The 22578-nt window shown below is 40.0% G+C and overlaps 1 protein-coding gene across 1 annotated transcript in view; it reads left to right on the top strand.

Annotated features, from left to right (window-relative positions):
- Positions 1-22578, top strand: part of itga4 (integrin alpha 4) — a 156646-nt gene that overhangs the window by 105671 nt on the left and 28397 nt on the right. Inside the window, exons 19-21 of the mRNA XM_072261764.1 lie at positions 9907-10002; positions 13561-13640; positions 13996-14085. Coding sequence (XP_072117865.1) covers positions 9907-10002; positions 13561-13640; positions 13996-14085 — 266 coding nt within the window. The remainder of the gene's footprint in view (positions 1-9906; positions 10003-13560; positions 13641-13995; positions 14086-22578) is intronic.

Genomic DNA, 22578 nt, shown 5'->3' with positions numbered 1-22578 from the left:
CTAAAGAGCAAAGGTTGGTCTTGCATCAGCATGAGTGTGAAAACAGAGAGAAAAGTTGTCTAAAGCACATGCAGCATGATCCTGGGAGGTCATACATTCTGGAGATAGAGCTGATATTTCCTCTAATGGAGGAATTTGGAACTATGAATCACTGTTAAGAATAAGCCCTTGCTTATTTAAGCCTGTGATAAAGATTTTTTTCTCTCTCTGAAGATTGACTCTCATTATCAAGTGGTAATATAACCAGCATATCTGAAGTTTTTTTTAGAGCAAAAATAGATCAATTTTTAGTTAGAGGAGGAGTTAATAATTATTGTTGATAGACAAAAATGCAGAATTGAGGTGAGAATTGGGCTGATCATAATCTTGAATGTAATGGATGGGTTGTTGCAGAAGTCCAACTGATTCATTACATTTAGTAAAGGAAATTTGGCTTATTAGTGACTGCATAGCTGCATTGATGTTGACTTTATATGGTTAGCCTTTGAAATGGCTTGGTTTTATTGAAAGATAGTTAGGTATAAGTATTAAATGCTGACCTTGTCAGCATTGGCTGTATCCACGAGCGTCATAAGAGTTATAGAAGACTGCAGGGCAGAAACAAGCCCTTTGGACAATCTAGTCCATGCCGAACCATTTAAACTACCTACTCCCATTGACCTGTATCTGGACCACAGCCCTCCATACCCCGACCATCCACATATCTATCCAAACTTCTCTTAAACATTGAAATTGAGCTTACATGCACCTCTTGTGCTGGCAGCTCATTCCACACTCTCATGACCCTCTGAGTGAAGAGTTTCCCCCTCATGTTCCCCTTAAACTTTTCGCCTTTCACATGTAACCCATGACCTCTATTGTAGTCCCACTGAACCTCAGTGGAAAATGCCTGCTTGCTTTTACGCTATCTATAACCCTCATAATTTTGTACACCTCTATCAAATCTTCTATGTTCCAAGGAATAAAGTCCTAACTTATTCAGCCTTTCCTTATAACTCAAGTCCTTCTTGTAAATTTTCTCTGTACTCTTTCAACCTTATTTACATCTTTCCTGTAGGTAGGTGACCAAAACTGCACATGATACTCCAAATTAGGCCTCACCAACGTCTTCTCCAACTTCCAGCTTCAACATAACATCTTTGATTCACGAAGGCCAATGTGCCAAAAAGCTTTCTTTATGACCCTATCTACCTGTGATGCCACTTTCAATGAATTATGGACCTGTATCCCCAGATCCTACAAAACAACTCGGTACCCTACTGTTCACTATGTAAGACCATACCCTGGTTGGTTCTACTGAAGTGCAACACCTCATACTTGTCTGCATTAAATTCCATCTGCCATTTTACAGCCCATTTTTCCAGTTAGTCCAGATCCTGCTGCAAGCCATGATAGTCTTCCTCATTGTTCGTTACACCCACAATCTACGTATCATCTGAATATTTCCTGATCTTGTTAACTACTTTATCATCCAAATAATTAGTATTGAGGACAAACAACATTGGACCCAGCACCATTCCCTGCAGCACATTCAGTAAGAGAGGGATTCCATTACTACCACTCTTTGGCCTGCCACAAAACCAATGTCTAATCCAATTTACTACCCCAACTTGAATGCCAAGCGACTGAACCTCCTTGACCAACCTCCCATGTGTGACCTTATCAAATGCCTTGCTAAAGTCCATGTAGACAACGTTCACTGCCTCATCTTCATCAACCTTCCCGGTAATTTCCTCAAAAAACTATAAGATTGGTTAGACACGACCTACTACACACAAAGCCATGCTGACTATCCCTAATCAGTCCTTGTCTATCCAAATACTTGTATATCCAGTCACTTAGAATACCTCCCAATAACTCTTCCACTACTGATCACCAGCCTGTAATTTCCTGGTTCATTCTTAGAGCCTTTCTAAACAGCGGAACAACATTAGCTTTCCTCCAATCCTTTGGTACCTCAGCTGTTGCTAAGGCTGATTTTAAATATCTCTGCAAGAGCTCTGGCGATTTCTGCAATTGTCACCTGTAGGGTCCGAGGGAACACCTTGTCAGGCCTTGGGGATTTATCCACCCTAATCTGCCTCAAGTCCACAACTCCTCTGGAATTTGTATAGGGCCCATGAAGTTGATGCTGTTTTACCTCACTTCTGTAGACTCTGTGTCTGTCTCCTGAGTAAATACAGGTGCAAAAACATAAATGAAGATCCCCCTCCCACCCATCTCTTTTGACTCCATGCATGGGTTACCATTCTGATCTTCCAGAGGATCAACTTTGTCCCTTGCTCTTAACATCTCTGTCGAAGCCCTTGGGATTCTCCTTCACCTTGTCTGTTAGGGTAACCTCTGCCTTCTTTTTAGCTCTCCTGATTACTTTGTCCAGTGTTCTTTTACATTTCTTATACTCTGTAAGTACCTCATTTGTCCCTACCTGCCCATACCTGCGATGCATCTCCTTTTTTTTCTTAACCAGGGCCTCAATATCTCTCGAAAACAAAGGTTTCCCAAACCTGTTATCCTTGCCTTTTATTCTGACAGGCACTTACAAGCTTCATTCTCTTAGAAATTCACTTTTAAAGACCTCCCACTTACCGAATATACCTTTGCCAGAAAACAATCTGTCCCAATCCACATTTGCCAGATCCTTTCTGATACCATCAAAATTGGCGTTTCTCCAATTTAGAATCTGAATCTGCAGACCAGACCTATCTTTTCCCATACTTATTATTGAAACTAATGACTAAATATTCTGCAACAATGACACCATGAATTGGATTAGTTAATATTAATTGGCTGAATGCCAATTTTGAATACGCTCAATCTATCTACATAATTCGATCACCATAGTCCGATAATGGGGTATCAAGTAGTGATGTTGTTGAGGTAATGAATTTGTTCTATATTTACCAGTATAGATTGGGTGATGTAATTAGTTCACAAATAATTATCTACATTTCTTTATATTCATTGGTTGAGTGACTGCTCATAAAAGGCCATCAGAAGTTGAAGTCAGAAGACTACTTTCCCACAAATACTGTACTTATTTTGCTCCAGTTTATGCTGTGTTATTGGAGTACAAGATCATACATACAGGCAAACCCTCGCATTATGTGGGGGTGACAGGGTGGGTGGGGTGTATGGAGGGGCTGGTGATGCATTCCTAGAAAACCAGTCCATAATGGCATTTTTCCATAAAATGAAGTCAGGTCAATTGTGCAAGCATCAGGAAACACAGGGTGGAAACAAAACTATTTATGTTTATTTGTTTATTTACTAGTTTTCACATAAATTCTGTGAGAGTAAATGTTATTCTATATCTAAAATTCTTGGGTAGTGGTTTGTGAATTCTGTATGGGTAAATTTTCATTACCCGAATGTCTAGGGGTTGCCTGTATTTCATATAATAAACACATTGCTGATTATCAGGAGATTGAAATTATAGCCTCTCCAAAGATACTTTTGCTTTATTATTTTAAATAAATATTGCTAATGAATCTTTGGTTAATCAGATTTTTATCTATCTAAAAGCATAAATAATCATTTGTAGATCTGTGCCTGCCTTATTTTCTCCTTAAGATGCAGGAAAATAAATTGTACTTCAAATTCATTACAAATGTGCTTTATTAAGTAAAATTAAAACTTGCATAGAGGCACAGCTCCTTGGCACAGGCAGATTTGTTCTTCCCTCTTCTGTACTTAAACATTTGTAACATCAGCATAGTGAGCAGTTGGTGAAATGCCGCAATGCTCAAGAGACATTATGATACATACCTCCTTTAATAATGTAAAAAAGGAATGAAAACCCATCTCGTCTCTATGTAGTTTTCACTGGGACAAAGTCTTCCACATTTTTGTGTCAACTAGCTCTCCTTCTGATCTGGTCTCAGTGGTGTGCACTTCTCCGTGGGCTGGTTGTCAAATTGCAATGTTCTTGCCCTGAAGAATTAGTAATGCAATCCACATCTTTGTATCTAACTTTATCATGTCAATCTCTTGGGTCTTCCTGAGACAACATCTGTTCTTCACTCTTGTATGGGTTCCATCCTCAGTGGATCTCGAAGTCTTGAGAGGCAAGGGTTCTTTACCACCTCTCTTTTAATGTTGTGCATTTTCCTAAGTCATCATCCCAGTTCTGATTCCAACTGATCCTCTAGGAGTGGACCTACCCAAAATTCCCTGCACTGTCACTTGGAGTGGGGCATGAAGAAAGCTGGTATAGTCAAAATGGAGCCTGGAGGTGGTGATTAGTTTGCTGGAGGCAGTTCCTTGACAACTGCTAGAGTTCTTGGCCTTGCCATTACTGTGTGAAGTGATGTAGTAATATTTGGTGATAAAACTGCTCCTCCTTCAATAGTCTCATAAAGTTGTCTTGTTTGAACTGTGGCCCATCAGGGATGTCATATGTGGCTTATGAATGGCCACTGGGATGTTTTCTGAGAAATCTGGATTGTATCCTTCAGAGAAAGAAATCTTGTATATGAATTCTGGTCACAGCTACATTTGCCCATCCAGATGAAATGGATCTGATGCAACACTTGTCCAATGTTAGTCTGGGATTTGATGAAAGAAGCAATTTCTAAGGATCTACAAGGCTCTCGATTCTGCACACCATTCCTGACCTCACCATTTGTTCCTGACCCATAGGTATGCCTCGAGTCCTGTGGGGCAACTATTTGCTCTCAGATGTAAAGCACAAATGCACTTGTTGAAGCCAAGGAACAAATTAACCTTTCGCATTTGAAGATTGGGTTGGCTTGAGTGCTCAGTTCAATTCTTGCATGGGGTTTGGTTCAACTTCAAGCTGTGTCTGTTAATGGTCATTTCAGCTGCTTTGGCTCATCTTGTCTCAGCCAGGTTTGTTGGCTACATGCATGTCATGTCTTTGGCTGGATTGTACCAAATCTTTACTTTCTATGCCTGAATTCAAAACAAACTTTATAGTGGTCTGTGGCAGGTTTTAACAAGACTAATCTCAAGTGGCATTACAATCATATCTTGTCTTTAGTCCTGACAGCAGTGTATATGGTAAAATCTGATAGTTCTGTTTTCACAGTTCATTAACTACATGTCTAACTAAAATCTTGCCTTGTATATAAAGGTGTATTGGGAAGATGCCTTCCATGCACCTCAGATCCCTTTAAAATCTTTGCCTCTTACTTTAAACCTACACCCACTAGTTTTAGACTCCCTTTCCCTGGAAAAAGCCTGTGACTATCACCTTATCTATGCCATTCATAATTTTAAACCTCTACAAAGTCATCTATCCCTTTCACTCCAAAAGGGGGAGAAAAACAGCCTAAGCAATCTATCTATGAAACTCAAGCCCTCCAGTCTTAGTAACATATTTGAGAAAACTTACTGCACCCTTTCCATCTTAATGACAGCTTTCCTCTGGCTAGGCAACAGGAACTACTCTCACTACTCCAAGCGCAGTCTCATTAATACCTTGTAATATGATGTCCCAGCTCTTATACTCGCTGTCCTAACAGATAAAGGCAAGGTTGCCGAACGCCATCTTCACTGTCTTGTGTTGCTACTTTCAGGGAAAGGTATACTTGTACTCCTCGGCCTCTCTCTCCTGCAGGACCCTGCCATGGAGCCTGTGTACATGAATTCCTCTAATCATTCTGGAGAGGGGAAGTTTGACTGGTGTCAACATATAAACCTGATGGACGGGAAAAGCTCAGCTGAACTACCATGCCTGCCCCATACATCATGATCACTGTAATATCATGACCAAAATTTTCTCAACCTGCAGCCACGTATTCCCTTGACATATTCAGAGGAACACTGGGAAAAGAACCACAAACGATATATTAAACAATTCTTTGTGAAACAACTGCTGTAGAATTGTTGGTATTAATGCTGGCATACTTTCTTTCTGGCGACTTGCTCCGCTAGTCTCTTTATCTAAGATGTATTTCCCTTCGAAGCATAACAAAAGTTCACTTGAATGACAGATACGCTATGTGAGGAGAGACTAAATAGCCCTAGACTGTTTTCTTTGGAGTTCTCTGAAGAGAGCTCATTTTGAAAGTACAAGATTCTCAGAGTTTGACAGTCAACTTGTACAGATGTATCTCCTGACTAGAGGAACAGTGAGCATAATTTGGAAATACAGGCAGCCTACTTAAACGATCTCTTCACTCAGAGGGTGGTGGTGAGAATTTGGAATTCTGCATGTGGAAAGTTGTGGAAGCTCAGTTCATTCTAAATGGAGATGGATGGGTGTTTGGGCATGAAGGCAATCGAGAGATATGGGGATTGTGCTGAGTTGGACAAAGAGCTGCGATCAATTTACATGGTACAGCAGGCTTTGGTGACTATTTTGCCCACCCCTGCTCCTGTTGCTGACGTGTAATACAAATATGACACCAGGAGCACTTGCTGTTATGAAGTAGAAATATCACAGTAATACCTGGTGTCTACAGCTTCATAGTTAAACAAAGAGATCAAGAAGCCACTGTTCAAATAGTCCTCCTCTTCCAAAGCTTTGTGATGATGGTATGTTGGCAAGAAATTCAGTACTCAAACCTTTAGAAAGAGATGAAGTTGTATGATAGATATACACTAACCTTGCCAGAAAAGGTTACTGTTTTCTGTTCAAGTGTAGGCAATTTTTTCTCAGCGTGCTAATGCTTAATTACCGCCAACCAATTTTCCTGGCACTGAAAATAAGCTTCTATTTGTTTGGAATCTCATTCCTACAGATTTTAATTATGCACGTCCTCATTATTCACGATGGGTATATTCCAGAAATGATTACAAGTAGCAAATTCTACAAATGGCAATTTTGGTCTAAATAAATCCACTATTTTAATGTCCATACCAAAAAAGTACCAACAAAGTACTATAACAATAATATGCTATGAAATGAACAATATCACAATATTAAAACAGACATCATAGGTGGGCTGAAGGATTGAGAGGTTATAAGGTATGTGTGCAGGTGCAGAAAGAACTGGTCAGGAAGTGGAATTTGCTTATCCTGGGCTGCAAACTTGTTTTATTAAGGACAGATGGAGTGCAGAATAAAGTTAGACTCTTTGCCTGCTCTCCCTCACAGGCTCCTAGCCATCAAAATGATAATCTGAAATAAGAAGGCCACAATAAAAAAAAAAGTGAATCCAAACTCCCATTGAGAAATCAGAAACTATTTCTGGGCACTTACGCCATCTTTTTGTATTTTGTGCTTTTCAGGAGCTGCTTGCTCTGTGCTCTCCTGCTGTGAATGCAAAGGGAAATTTACAGAGCAAGAGATACTGCCAACTGGTTGTTGATCCTAATCTTAGCAAAGCCTTTCTGCCTACTACTCTTGACAGCTTATGATTATAACTGAGAGCAGAAGCAGAATAGGATTGAGGTTGGTGAAGGAGTTGAAGGATAGGGTGTCCTAGGTAAGTTATAGTTATTGGCAAATGATTTGCTTTAATGCAGTGCTTCATGAACAGGTTGCATTCAAAGAATAAATTTACTCTTTTTTTTAAAATAAAGCCCTTTTTGAAAGCTCACAGTTTTTGCCCTCTTCACTTTCATTTCTTTATATCAGAGCTTAATCACTGGTGTCCTCGTTCTGTGCCTTCTGCAGGTTTATCAATACTATTTCCATTAGATCAGTGGTTCCCAGTCTTTTTTTATGCCATGGACCAATACCATTAGGCAAGGGGTCTGTGCACCCCAGGGTGGGGACCCCTGCATTGGATTATCAAGTCCCACCCCTCCTGCTTCATGTGTCAGTTCTGCAATCTCCTTAACTTCACCACTTAATGATCAAACCCCAGTGAAATCATTCACAGCTTCCTCCCACAGCCACCTCCACCACAGTTTCTGGCTTCAAATCATCAAGTGACTCTTTGATATTTCTTTTGTAGTTGGGAATGTGGTAGTTTTTCCAACAACAATGAACATCAAGGTTTCTATCCATATACTTTGTTTGAGCATCCTAGAGAAGGCATAACATGAGTGATACAGCTTCGAGGATGGAGAGACTGCATTGGAGAAGCAGAGTTGGAGAGAATAAATACCACTTTGACATTCGGATGCGCAAATTAAAATGTTAAATTAACCCAGCAACCTATATATCTTTAAGATGTGGTGTGGGGAGGACCCATGTGGTCACAGGGAGGACATACAGACAGCACCCCAGGTTAGGACTGAAGCTGGGTTTCTGATGCTGTGAGGGAGCAGTTCTACCAGCTGCCCCAAAGTTGAAATAACCATCCCAATTATCGTACAGTGAGTTAGACACTTTGGTTATTAATGACTTAATCTAAGCAATATCGAGTCATAGTTGCTGCCTATTCACAAAACTCCCAGATCTTCTGCAGAGGGCACCACATCATGATTGTTTTCTGAGCATAACAGACTTTAGTGAAAAGTCTTGTAGGAAATCCAGAATGTTATGAATACTTGATGCTCTTTCTTTGCTGGTGACTATCTGTGGACTCACTTTCAGGAACTCTTCATCCCATGTTCTCAATACTTATTGCTTATTTACTTAATTTTTTTCTTCTGTATTTGCACAGCTTGTTGTCATTTGCACACTGGCTGTCTGCCCTGTAGGGTGGGGTATTTCAGTGATTCTATTATAGTTTTTGGATTTATTGCGTATGCCCACAGGAAAACAAATCTCAGGATTGTATGTGGTGACATATATGTACTTTGACAATAAACTTACTTTGAACATTTTATTTTGAACATAATCTCATTCAGTATGTTTGGTAAAATATGGATTTATGGGTCATACATTTTGAGGAAATAGTTCACAATGTCAATGATTTTTGTCACTCATGCTCAATATCTAGATGTGGAAGAGATAAGCTGATGCACAAAATAGGACAGGAACCTTTACACTTATGTTGGTAAAACATTTATTCAGATTTGGTTTGAAATACAGTGGAAGAAAATATAGGGGAAGGGCATTTTTAAAAATGTCAAAGGACATTCAAAATCTTTAAGAAACTTTCTTGTCATATTTTAATGGAAGTTTACTTTTAAGATTATCCTTGGGTTTCTTTCCATTGTATTTACTTGAAACATGATCGAGTACATAGGAACATAAGAAATAGGATTAGGAGTAGGCCATCTGGCCCCTTGAGCCTGCTCTGCCATTCATGGCTGATCTGGCCATGGAATCATCTCCACCTACCTGCCTTTTCCCCATAACACTTAATTCCCCTACTGTGCAAAAATCTATCCAATCATGTCTTGCTTCATTGGTCAGAGAATTCCTCAGGTTCTCCGCTCTCTGGGAAAACCAGTTCTTCCTCATCTCTCTCCTAATTCTCTTCACCTGCAGATCTACCCCTTTGTCATTAACTCATATTTTCTGTCAGGGCAAACAATTTAATATTCATTCATCTATTTAGGTATATTAAGACAAAGACTCAGCCTAGATATTTTCTTGAAGAATTTCTACCTATGACAGTACTTAAGTACATCAGAGTTGCTGGTTAATGGTAAATAATACTTTTCACTAATCTGCAGTTGCAAGTCATTATTCTTGCAGCGTTAAATCAGCACTCTACACCAGAGTTTATTTTTTTTATTCCATACAACAGTGACAACTCCATTCAGCGATGAACCAAAGTGATGAAAGATGCAAAAAAAAGCTAATCTTTTTGTAAATGTCTTTTTCACAAAAACGGCCACTGCAAGAAATTTCTGGCTACATATTTAATGGTTCAAACAAAATTAATTTATTTATTTATTCATTACATTCAAAAGCTGCCACATAGGTATGTCAAAGTGCCTATCTTTAGCAATATTGGAATTCTTCATTTCATCAATTCATCAATAGGTATGTAATACATTGCAAATGTTTAAAATGCATAGGTACTGTAAGTATAATTACATGCTGGCATTGCTTAGTAAGATGTTTCTTTTATATTTGCTACCCTTTGTTGACAGGTGGAGAAATATGTAATTTGTCATGTGACTGAAGAAGAAAATTCAACACTTCTGGAATGCAGCATTGGAAATTTGTATATGGACTCTCAGTCAAAGGTACACATTATAATCATTCATTTCAGAGGGGGATGTATCTGATAAAGGGAAGGATTCAAATCTTTCTCTCACTTTCTCTGTCCTAAATGGTCACATTACAACTCTATAGAGACCAGCAACCTAGCTGCATTATAGGCACCCAGCTACTGGATTTCAGCATGAGCACTCTGCATCACCCAAACAAAGAGTATACTAGATCCCGCATTGTGCCCAGAACAGCCCACTGAGAAAGTAATTTGCAGCGCTGAGCGGCCGGGCGCAATTCACACCTTGCCCCTCGGTTTCACACCAGTGCTGGTGTAGCCATATTCATTGCTGATTTTCATTAAAATTGTAAATTTCTGCTAAAGTTTTGGTTTCCTGTATATTTTTGTTTTGTTTGCAATTGACAATGGCGAAATGCTGATATTTTCTAATTATTTAAATAAGTTTCAATGCTTTGGCCTGTCCCTGATCATCTGATACATTGATAGTTAGTGAAAGAGAGCTTTAACTGCATGAGCTAATGCAACAGCAGGGCATCAGGTTGTTTTATCTCACAGCTGACTTCTCTTGCATAATTGAGGGCTCAACCATTGGGAAACATGCATCCACTGGGTGAGTGTACATGCGGGCGGGGTTGTGCGGGGTTGCCAAGTCAGAAATCATAAATAATCACCCTTATTGTCTTGAATAAAATGGCCTAATTTACATTGATCATAGTTTCATAGTATAAGCTGTGTATAATTGGATATCAAAATATTATTCAGGCGAACAAAAGATATTGGTGTAAAAATGAAATATTTGCATTGATGCAACAGGATCTATTTAAATTAGAATACAGGCAAATAGCTGTTGACATAAAAGGACTTTCATTTCACATTTGCTTGTGAACTGGGACCACTTGATTCTGGAAATATGTCGCAAAAGCAGGGCTGAACATTTTGCCTGGGAAAAAAAAAATTGGAACAAGAAAAATGAATATTCAGGTTCATTATGACAAAAAATGCACTTGAGAAATACAACACTGAGTTTTAGCCAAACATTTTATTGGCTGCAAATAATGAAAACCCCATACAGGTTTAATATTGCCAGCTGTGATCAGATCTAAAATAGTCACTTGTCTGCCAATGTATAAAAATTGCAATCATCGTGTATACTTTCCACCACAGAATATTCTGCAGTTAGGAATATGCAGAGAGCAGAATGGTGTTTAAAAGAAACGATGCATATTTCTCCTTGGCTGAATCAAGTCATTAAACACAAGAAGTGGCCATTGCAATCATGTTAGCTCTGGGTAGAGAGTTCTGCCAGTTTGTTGCTGCTTCCTCAGTGTCCTGCAAATATATTCCCTGAACAGCGTACATTCAGTGACCTCTTTAAAAGCCCTGATTGATTCTGTTTGTCTTCCTCAGATAGTGAGTGCCAAATCATAACTACCTTCTGCTTGAAGGAGCTTTTTTCATGTACTACCTTGAATCTTTTGCCTGGAATTTTAAATCTACACCCAGTTCCTTAGATTGCCTGTTAATGATTCAGGTTTCAAGGATTCAACCATTCAGAAATAGCTTCTTCCCCTCTGTTTCTGAGTTGACATTGAATCTGAGAACTCTATCTCACTACCTCACTACCTTTTATTTTCTCTTTTTGCACTACTTAATTAAACATTTTTATATATACTTCCTATATAATTTAATATATACATGGTGTAAATTATTATGTATTGCAATGTACTGCTGCCGCATAACAAATTTCACAACATATGCGAGTGATATTAAACCTGATTCTGATGAAACAACTAATTCGAGGCACCCATCTAAACCAGTGCTGATCTTGTACACCCCTATAAACTTCCTCTCAATCCTTCTTGCTCCAGATGAACATCTGAGCTCCTCCAGCCAAACCTTACTGTAGAATTCCTTAATGAGTGGAACCATTGTTAAGCAGCTTGTATGCAGCCTTTCTTAAACATCCATATCCTTCCTGGAATTGAACACAATATATCAATTGTTCCATAATGAAGTTTATATACAGATGCAACATTTTTTCTGCTTTTATGCCTCTATTTATGAATTCTGGGATCCCCATATGCTTTATTAGCCACTCAATATATTCTGCTACTTGAATTGAATTGACTTTATTACTTACAATCTTCATATACATGAGGAGTAAAAATCTTTACATTACGTCTTCGTCTAAATGCACAATGCGCAATTTATAGTAATTTGTAATAAATAGTATGTACAATAGAACAGTCAATGTAACATAGAAATACAATTGTATCGGTGCGAATTAATCAGTCTGATGGCCTGGTGGAAGAAAGTGTCGCAGAGCTTGTATGTCCTGGCTTTTATGCTGCAGTACTGTTTCCCTGTTGATAGCAGCTGGAATAGATTGTGGTTGGGGGTGACTCGGGTCCACAATGATCCTTTGGGCCCTTTTTCCACACCTGTCTTTGCAAATGTCCTGAATAGTGGTAAGTTCACATTCACAGATGCGCTGGGCTGTCTGCACCACTCTCTGCAGAGTCCTGCGATTGAGGGAAGTACAGTTCCCACACCAGGCAGTGATGCAGCCGGTCAGGATGCTCTTAATTGTGCCCCTGTAGAAAGCCCTTAGTATTTGGGCGGCCATACCAAACTTCCTCAACCATCTGAGGTGAAAGAGGTGCTGTTGTGCCTTTTTCACTACACAGCCAGTATGTACAGACCACGTGAGATCCTGGGTGATGTTTATGCCAAGGAATTTAAAGCTGTTCACCCTGTCAACCTCAAATCCATTGATGTCAATAGGGGTTAGCCTGTCTCCATTCCTCCTGTAGTCCACAACCAACTCTTTTGTTTTTGTGACATTGAGAGAGGTTGTTTTCTTGACACCACTGTGTCAGGATGGTGATTTCTTCTCTGTGGGCTGCTTCATTATTATTTGAGATTAAGCCAATCAGTGTAGTGTCTTTGGCAAATTTAATTAGCAGATTGGAGGTGTGGGTGTACAGTCATGGGTATACAGAGAGTAAAGGGAGGGGCTGACAGGATCCAGCTACACAAGGCAGGGTGAAGGCTGAGGTCTCTGAGCTTCTTGTCGAGCCTGGCGGGAATTATGGTGTTGAATGCTGAACTGTAGTTGAAGAACAGCATTCTCACATAAGCATCTCTCTTCTCCAGATGTGTAAGGACGGTGTGTAGAACTATGGCTATTGCGTCATCTGTTGATCGGTTGTGTCAGTAGGCGAATTGTAGGTGTGGGTGGTAGCAAGCTGCAGATGTAGTCCTTGACCAGCCTCTCAAAGCATTTGCTTATTATTGAGATGACTGTGACAGGTTGCCAGTCGTTCAGACATATTACCTTGCACTCTTTAGGTACCGGAACAATGGTGGATGTTTTGCAGTAGGAGGGCACTCTTTCAAAGATTTACTCAGAATGCACCCAGGTCTGTGTACCTACACACAGTGTGGAATTGTGACATATTGTTTCAAGTTGTTTTTTCTATTCTTGCATCTTATAGAAGTGCTGATATCGGATGGCTTCCTCTTAAATTCAACTGTGTTAAATGCACTAAATCCTGTATTTGTCATACAGATGGAATTACACTTTTTTCTTGATACCAGCAAGCTTACCGCAAAAGGAGAAGACTTGATCATCACTATTAATACAACATGGTAAGCATTTTGTGAGTAACAAACGAGTGCTGCTTGCAGAAGATGTAATGCTTGGTGATATGTAGAGTTTAAGGTAGAATTCATTTGAGCCCTTGGTGAGAAGCACGTTTATCACTTGACCTGTAGAGAAACAGTATAAACTAGAGGTGGTGCACTGAGGGGATAAATACAAAAAAAAAATCACTGTTTACTGAGAATGAGCACATAGTCAGTATTCTTTTGCTGAAAACAAAACAATACACATTATTTCAGCAGGGCACTAGGCATGTGTAAGCTAATTATAACTTGCTTTCCAGATAAACAGATTGCATTTCACACATCTAAGGTTATGTATTTCCTGTGTTTACTCCTGTAGTGAAAATGAGCAGAGTCTGGATTTACTTCATGATAATTTTGTCCCTCTTACTTTGCCCTTAAAATATGAGGTTGATGTTGCAGTAGAAGGGTAAGTAATCTATAATCCATCATAAAATAAAATGTTTGCAATAGTGAGCTAATGCTGAAGTGTATCTACTATTTTTTAGCTCTACAAAACTGTTGAATTCAGACTGCTGTGCATTTGTTTGAAATATCAATGGGAACTACCAGTATGCAAATAAAATAGCTTATAACAACATCTAACTATTTTGGACCTTGATATAAACACCAACTCTGATACTTTAGAGTGACCATAGGACATGGGAGCAGAGTTAGGCCATTCAACCCATAGAGTCTGCTCTGCCAATCCATCATGGCTGATTATTATCCCTCCCAGCCCTATCCTCCTGCCTCCTCCCATAAACTTTGACACCTGGACTAATCAAGAACCTATCAACCTCCACTTTAAATATATCTGATGTCTTGGCTGCCACACCTGTGGCAATGAATTTCACAGATTCACCATCCTGTGACTAAAGAAATTCTGCTTTATGTCTGTTCTAAATGGACATTATTCTGAGGAGGTGCCCTCTGGTCCTAGACTCCCCCTCTGTAAGAAACATCCTCTCCACATCCACACTATCTAGACCTTTCAGTATTCGATTGGTTTCAATGAGATTCTCTCCTCAATCTTCTAACCTCCAGAGAGTACAGGCCCAGAGCTACCAAATGCTCTTCATACATGAACCTTCTCATATCCGGAATCATTCTTGTGTACCTCCCTTGCACCCTCTCCAATGCCAACACATCTTTTCTTAGATAAGGGGCCAAAAGCTCTTCACAATAGTCCGAGTATATTCTGACCAATGTCTAATAAAGCCTCAGCATTACTCCCTTGCTTTTGTATTCTAGTCCTGTTGAAATGAATGCTAACATTGCACATGCCTTCCTCACCACTGACTCACTTCGCAAGTTAACCTTTAGGAAATCCTGCACAAGGACTCCCAAGCCCCTTTGCACCTATGATTTTAAATTTTCTCCCCATTTTGAAAATAGTCTAGGCCTTTTTTCTTTCTACCAAAGTGCATGACCATACCCTTCTCTACACTATATTCCACCTGCCACTTCTTTGCCTATTTTCTCATTCTGTCCAAATCCTTCTGCAAACTTTCTGCTTCCTGAATATACCTGCCCCTCCACCTGTCTTCGTATTATCTGCGAAGTTGGCTACAAAACCATCAATTCCATCATCTAAATCATTGACATACATTGTGAAAAGAAGCAGTCCCAACACCAACCCCTGAAGAACACCACTAGTCACCACAGGAAACCAGATAATTCTCCCTTTATTCCCACTCTTTGCCTCCTGCCAGTCAGCTAATCTTCAATCCCATGCTAGTATCTTAACAGTAATACCATAGGCTCTTATCTTTTTAAGCTGTCTCATGCAGCACCTCGTTAAAGGCCTTCTGAAAATTAAAAAAGCAACAACCACCGACTCTCCTTTGTCTATCCTGCTTTTTATTTCCTCAAAGAATTTCAACAGATTTGTCAGGCAAGATTTCCTTTTAAGGAAACCATGCTGACTTTGGCCTATTTTATCATGTGCCTCCAAGTACCCCAACACCTCATTCTTAATAATGGATTCCAACTTTTTCCCAACCATTACAGTCAAGCTAATTGGTTAATAATTTCCTTTCTTCTGCCTCTCTCCCTTCTTAAAGAATAAAGTGATATTTGCAATTTTCCAGTCCTCCAGATCCATTCCAGAATCTAGTGATTCTTGAAAGATCGTTACAAATGCCTCCACAAGCTCTTTCAAAACACTGGGGTTTTAAATCCATCTCGTCCAGGTGACTTATTTACTTTCAGATCTCTTAGCTTCCCAAGCACCTCTCCTTAGTAATAGCAACTACGCTCACTTCTGTCCCCTGACACTCTTGAATTTCTGGCATAGTGCTAGTGTTTTCCACCGTGAAGACTAAGTGTGTCCACCATTTCTTTGTCCCCCATTACTAACTCTCCAGCGTCATTTTGCAGTAGTCAGGTAACCTTTCCCCATCTCTCTTCTAATTTATATAACTGAAAAAACTTTTGGTATCTTCTTTCATATTTTTGGCGAGATTATCTTCATGTTTCATATTTTCTCTCGTTATGGTTTTTAGTTGACTTCTGTTAGTTTATAAGATTTTCACAATCCTCTGACTTCCCACTAATTTTTGCTATATTTTTGCATTTTTCCTTTTATGCTGTTTTTCACTTCCCTCGTCAGCTACAGTTGCATCATCCTCCCTTTAGAATATATCTTCATCTTTGGGATGTATTCTGTGCCTTCTGAATTGCTCCCTGAAACTCCAGGCATTGTTGTTCTGCTGTCATCCTTGCTAGAGTCTCCTTCCAGTCAATGTTGGCCAGATCCTCTCTCATGCCACTGTAATATCCTTGACTCCAGTGTAATACTGACATATCTGACTTTAGTTTCTCCCTTTCAAACTACAGTGTGAAATATATCATATTATGATCATTGTCTCCTCAGGCTTCCTTTACCTTAAGCTCCATAATCAAATCTGGTTCATTACACAATACCCAATCCAGGATTGCTTTCCCCTAGTGGGTTCAACCACAAGCTGCTTTAAAAAGCTATCTCATAGCTATTCTACAAATTCCATCTGTTGAGATCCAATACCAACCTATTTTCTCAAACATGCGTATTGCAATTTCCCATGACTATCGTAGCATTAACCTTTCTATATGCCTTTTCTATGCTTCGTTGTATCTTGTATCCAATATCCTGGCTACTGTTTGGAGGCCTGTGTACAACTCCCATCAGGGTCTTTTTACCCTTGCATTTTCTTAACTCAACCTACATGGATTCTACATCTTCTGATTTTGTCACCTCTAAAATTTTATTTTATTTTGTTTTTTTACCAACAGAGCCACCCCATCCCTTCATTTGTTACAACATGTATCATTGGATGTTAAGCTCCCAACTCTGATCTTCTTTCAGCCACAACACAGCTTTGTACCTGCCAATCTCTAGCTGCACTACAACATCATCTACCTTATTCCATCTACTGCGTGCATTCAGTGCTGTATTCATCACCCTTTTTCAATTATGCTCTCGTGTTGCACTTCAACTCATCAACTGACTGCAATTTTGCTTTTTAACATCTGCCTGTCCTTTTTCAGTTTGACTGCACACTACATCTGCTTGTATACCAACTGCCCCATCCTCTGCCCTATCACTCTGGTTCCCATTCCCCTGCCAAATAAATTTAAACACTCCCCAGCAGCTCTAGCAAACCTGCCTGCAGTAATCTTGGGCCCCCTTCGGTTCAGATGCAACCTGTTCTTTTTGCACAGCTCACACTTTCCCTTTGCAGAGTACCCAATCGCTCAGCCATGCATTCATCTGCCAAATCATTTATTCTTACCCTCACTTGCACATTGCAAAGGCTGCAATCCAGAGATTACTATCCTGGGGTAACCCTCTATTTTCTTTCTTCAGGACCTCATCCCTTTTCCTACCTGTGTTATTGGCACTAACATGTACCATGACTTCCAGCTCCTCACCCTGCCCCCTTAGATTGCTGTGGACCCAATCTGAGATGTCTCTGACCCAGGCACTGGAAGGCAACGTACTATCCAGGTGTCTCTTTCACATCCACAGAATCTCCTGTCTGCTCCTCTAACAATGGAATCCCCTTTCACTACTGCACTCCCACTCTCCCTCTTTCTTTTCTGAGCCACAGAGCCAGACACCTGACTGCTGTGGCTTTCTTCTGTTTGGTCATTCTCCCACAATAGTATCCAAAGTGGTAAACCTGTTGCTGAGGAGAATAGCCACGGGTATTCTGCAGTGGCAGTCTCTCCCCTTATCCCCCTCCTGACAATCACACCTGTGTCCTGTCCCTTGGGGGTAACTGCTGAATCCCCAGTGTGTCCTGTCGATCAATACCTCAGCCTTTCAAATGCTCTGGATTTCATCCATCTCCAGCTCCAATTCCTTAACACAGTCTGAAAGGAGTTGTTGCTGGATCCACCATTTACTGGTGGAGTTGTCAGGGACACTGGAGGTTTCCCTGCCTACCTGCATCCTGCAAGAGGAGCATTCCGTTATCCTGCCTGGCGTCCTCACTGTTCCAACTGTGTAAAAAGAAAGAAAAATCAAATAAAAACACTTACCCATAGACTCTGTCTCTGCTATCCAGAACCTGAGCTCCCCATTCTAACACTGGCCCGCTCACACAATGGTCACTCCACTTAAACCTAACTTCTCTTTATTGGCTCTTGCTAAGTGCCTAATTATGCTCAATCCAATGTTGCCACAGAAACTGTAGCATCCAGATTTTGTTACTGTAGAGAAAATATGAAGAATAGTCCCATTTTCAAGCTTTAGGTTATAAACATAGTATATTTAAAATGAATCACATGCAGGAATTAGACGTAGTTAAATGACTTAAATAGCTTGGGCAGTTTCAAAGTGATGCATTTTTGGGAAGTAAATCTAGTGTTTGACATAGTGAATGACAGAGCCTTGGGAACCTCGGAGAACAGAGAAACCCAAGGTACAGAAGTACGTAGTTCCCTGAAAGTGGCAACACAGGTAGACAAAGTAATTATGAAGGAATATGGTAGGTTTATCTTTATTGGATGAGGCACTAGGTGAAAGAATCTGAAACTAAAGGGAATCTGAGAGAAAATGTCTGAAGTGAGTACAATTATAACATTTAAAAAAAAATTTGGACAGTTACATGGATAGGAAAGTTTTAAAGGGATTATTGGCCAAGCATAGGCAAATGGAACCATCTGAGGAAAGCACTAAGGTCTCTTCAGTCTCGTGTAATTCTGTGGTGTTCATAATGTGATCTATTAGCTATTATCAAAACAGTACTTTTGGATTTGCCTTTTGGCTTGAATACTTTACCATCTCACTCAGAAACAAGGATGTTTGTCATCAAGTCCTGCACTGCTTTAGTTCTGATTTCCAAAAATTTTAGAGGAAGTTGAGCCTACCTGCTGCTCCTGACTTAAGACTGAATGACACAAAAATCAACAAGTTAGCTACGAAGGCTACCACAGACATCTCTCAGACATTTCTTCTGATGTGCTTCACACTGTGGGCCTAGCTTTCATCAAAGTTTCCAGCAAATTGAAGTCTGCTGTTTCTCCAGCTATGTTGTTGCCAACTGCATTTAGAGTAATGAAGGAACATCTCCAAACCCTGGAAAATACTTTAGGATCGCCTGTAAATGTTGCCGTCAGGCATCCTGCAGTGTTTACAAATAGTCCTGGCACATCTTCAGTAGTTGGCCTAAGTGTTTTGCAGAGTATATGTAGATATATATATGATGTATTAAGGAAGAATATCATATTTTCCTGAATGAAGTATCTAAGTAAAACCCCTGGTTTCCTTGGTTGCATAAGTCCAGGGAAGACACTCTCCGGTTCCGCCAAACGCGTGAGATTGAGGTGCTCTCCCACCCCAAACCCCAGTTGGGTGTATGCTGTGTCATTTGCTACCCTTTTCAAATTAGTGCCATGAAATAACAGATAGTACACTGTATATGATTACAGGAATTATAACTGATTCTTAACTTAACTAAAGGGTTAATAAAGAAAAATAAAAAGAAAAGGGCCCATTTTAATTAAACAGTCAGATGTGCACAAGTTGGTGCTCAACATTTCACTATGTTAACTGATCCTTCAATCGACCTTGGCACCTGGCATCATCGAATCACGGTCCCGCACTAGGTCAAATCCTACGACCTGTCCTCTCCAGTGTCTTCTCGCTTAATCTCCTGCCAAACCAAAGCTCCAAGCCCAAACTTAGTGTCCCTCACCAGAAGAGCCTCCCCCCAGTTCCACCGTCCTAATTGGATGGTACACATTCCTCATCATCCCCTATCTTCAGCAATAACCCACACAGGCTGAAAGCAGAACAGACTGCTCTTACAGAGCTGAATGAAATATCTACAGCGTAACAGTAAAAATGTGAACCAGGACATTATATAAGCATAAAAATGTAAGAGGCCGTAATTTGTTTGCAAAATGTTGTAGTCTTGGATCAGTGATGACTCAGAGGGTTGGAAATTTTAATTAAAATATTTAGAACAAAATGTGCAGTACTTGCTCTATAGCCTAAGTTGTTTGGAAGCTGTGGGGGCAGAATTGATCCTTGTACAGAGGATGGTGCATTTGTACATTTGTAATGCAAATTATCCAAGTCCCATATTATTTCGGCCATGAATGTGTGTAATATCGCCAAGTACGTGAAGTATGTAGAATGTGACATCTGTCAGGGTACCACAGAGATGTGATGTCACTCCTGCTAAATAGGTCTAGAACAATGCAGTTAATTCCTTGCATTCAATGCGCATGGAGGATTCAGTATTTAACAGCAGAAATGCATCTCTCCACCTCCACTTGGTGTGCTATTTAAAGGACTTTGTGTCCTTTGTCTTGCATTATCCTAGCTGGGGACTGCTTTAGTTGGTGTTCCATAGGGATGATAAAAAATTGGAGGGTAATGTAGGAGGGAAGGCTTTTCGGGTAGGTTAAGGAGTCGGCACAGCAACGAGCTGCTGTGTTGATGTCCATGTCATACCTCAAGGTCTATAGGAATGCTGTGGTGGAAGTCAGATGATCCCAGAGATGAGCACTTTGTGTACCTTTCCTCGTGAGGCAATGCACATTAAAGAAAATGAGGAGGGAAGTAATCAGTGTGACTGGCCAGCAGAGGTAGGAGTGGAAGAAGGGTTGCAGCAAAGGTATTAAGAATGGAATTCACATGTATCTGAGTGAGGAGAGATGTGTGAGGTGACTCTGCTTCAGTAAGCAGTGCAGTCAGGCACATGCAACATGGAGCAGTTGTGGAACAGGAACCACTTGCTATTTGTAAGTTCAAGTAAGTCATAGTTAAGAAAAGGTTGCATGTAAGAGGAGGAAAAGGAACAAACATACTTCCTTTATTCTGTGCACTGTTTCTAAATTAGAGGAAATAGGAGAATTCTACTGGTGTTCACATCATTAATAACCTTTTAACCAATCTTAAGCAAAAAAATTTTTATTTTTTTCTTCTTGGGACCTTGCTGCTTGCAAAATTGGTCATATTCTTTCTTGAATAACAAATGGTGGCAACATAGGGGCATTCCTTCAACTGTAGAGCAATTAGGGTAAATGTGTTCTTCAAATGCAGTGGAGTCGGGTCCCCTTCTGTTTGAAGCCTGGTGTAAAAGTTCTGTTCTGTATTCCAGGGATGGGTGGGTTGTGGATGCCTGGTGGTCTTTCCTGCTCCAGCTAGTTTCTTCTGCCATGACCAAACCTGAGTATTCTAAAGCTTCAAATATGTGAATAAGTGCCTTAGATGTGATTTGAATCATTTGAACTGGAGGAGATAATTCTGGCATCATTATTTGTACTCTCATGAAGATTTTAGATCTTACAAAGCCTTGAAGGCATGGACATGAAATGCTCATGAATTATTTCAAAGGAGCAAAAACAGGAATTTCCTCAATAAACTAATTTGATGGTAATTAAAGATGTGCAATCCTGCAATCTGAGTTTCATGTTCAGCTTGTTGACCCTGGGCACCAATGGAGTGGATTCAAACCTGCATTTTGCCACCCTGCTGTTTACCATAAAGGAGTTTACACCCACTTTGGTCCCTATCATTTTATGGCTATAGAATGAGTGCCACAATTTGGGTGTGCACTACTGAAGCACCAAGCTTGCTAGATACACATCCATTTTTACCTCCAAGTTCCACCGTGTCTACCATGAAATTATCCCTTGGTTGAAAAACCTGACTTGCAATGTTTTTTTTTCATGGTGCTTTCTCTTCATTGTTGAATTCAAAAATTTCAGCTTTTACTCACTTCTCCCATTTTTCTTGTGGACACTGGCTATTGGTAAAGATTCTTTTCCAATTTCTTTTGAGCTCTTTCTACCCCTCTCAGCATTTTGCCGAGCCTGGAGCTGCTGAAAGTGTGCTGCACCTTGAACCTTTTCCGATTCTAACGGAAGGACATTGTTAAGAAGCAAGATGCTTAAACATTGATTCATTTGCTCTCTGCAGATGCAGTTAGGCATGTTGATTACTTCTAGCACTCTCTATTTTTATTTCAGATTTACACAGTATTTTGCTTTTTATTTCTGACAGTTACTCCACCTATTGCTCCAGCTTTCTTCTTTTAAAGTCTGTTCATTTTCCACAGATTTCTGACACATAGGGCTATTTTGTTTACAAAATATTAAGACAGTCAACCAGTGGGCGCATAGAAAGCCTTATAAATCCTTCAAGCACTTATATAGGGGTGACTTAGTTCTTAAACTGCTGGAGAACAGTGCGGAAAGAACAGGTGCTGTTTTCTCCCGGTAGGGATTAGTTTTTAGTTCCAAGTGCTCCTGCCACGATTTGTCACCCTGCAACCTTATCCTTCAGTCTCTTTGAATTATAGAGGACAGCATGTGTATGAATGTCTCTCTTCAGCAGACTTCATCATGATCATCATGACTCCAGTATTTCTACTAGTTTTAAATGTTTCTTATTTGTACATATGATTAGTTTTTTGTGCTCTAT

Source organism: Mobula birostris, chromosome 6 (genome assembly GCF_030028105.1).
Source record: "Mobula birostris isolate sMobBir1 chromosome 6, sMobBir1.hap1, whole genome shotgun sequence".
Classification (NCBI taxonomy): domain Eukaryota; kingdom Metazoa; phylum Chordata; class Chondrichthyes; order Myliobatiformes; family Myliobatidae; genus Mobula; species Mobula birostris.
This window is presented reverse-complemented; position numbering and strand designations above follow the sequence as displayed.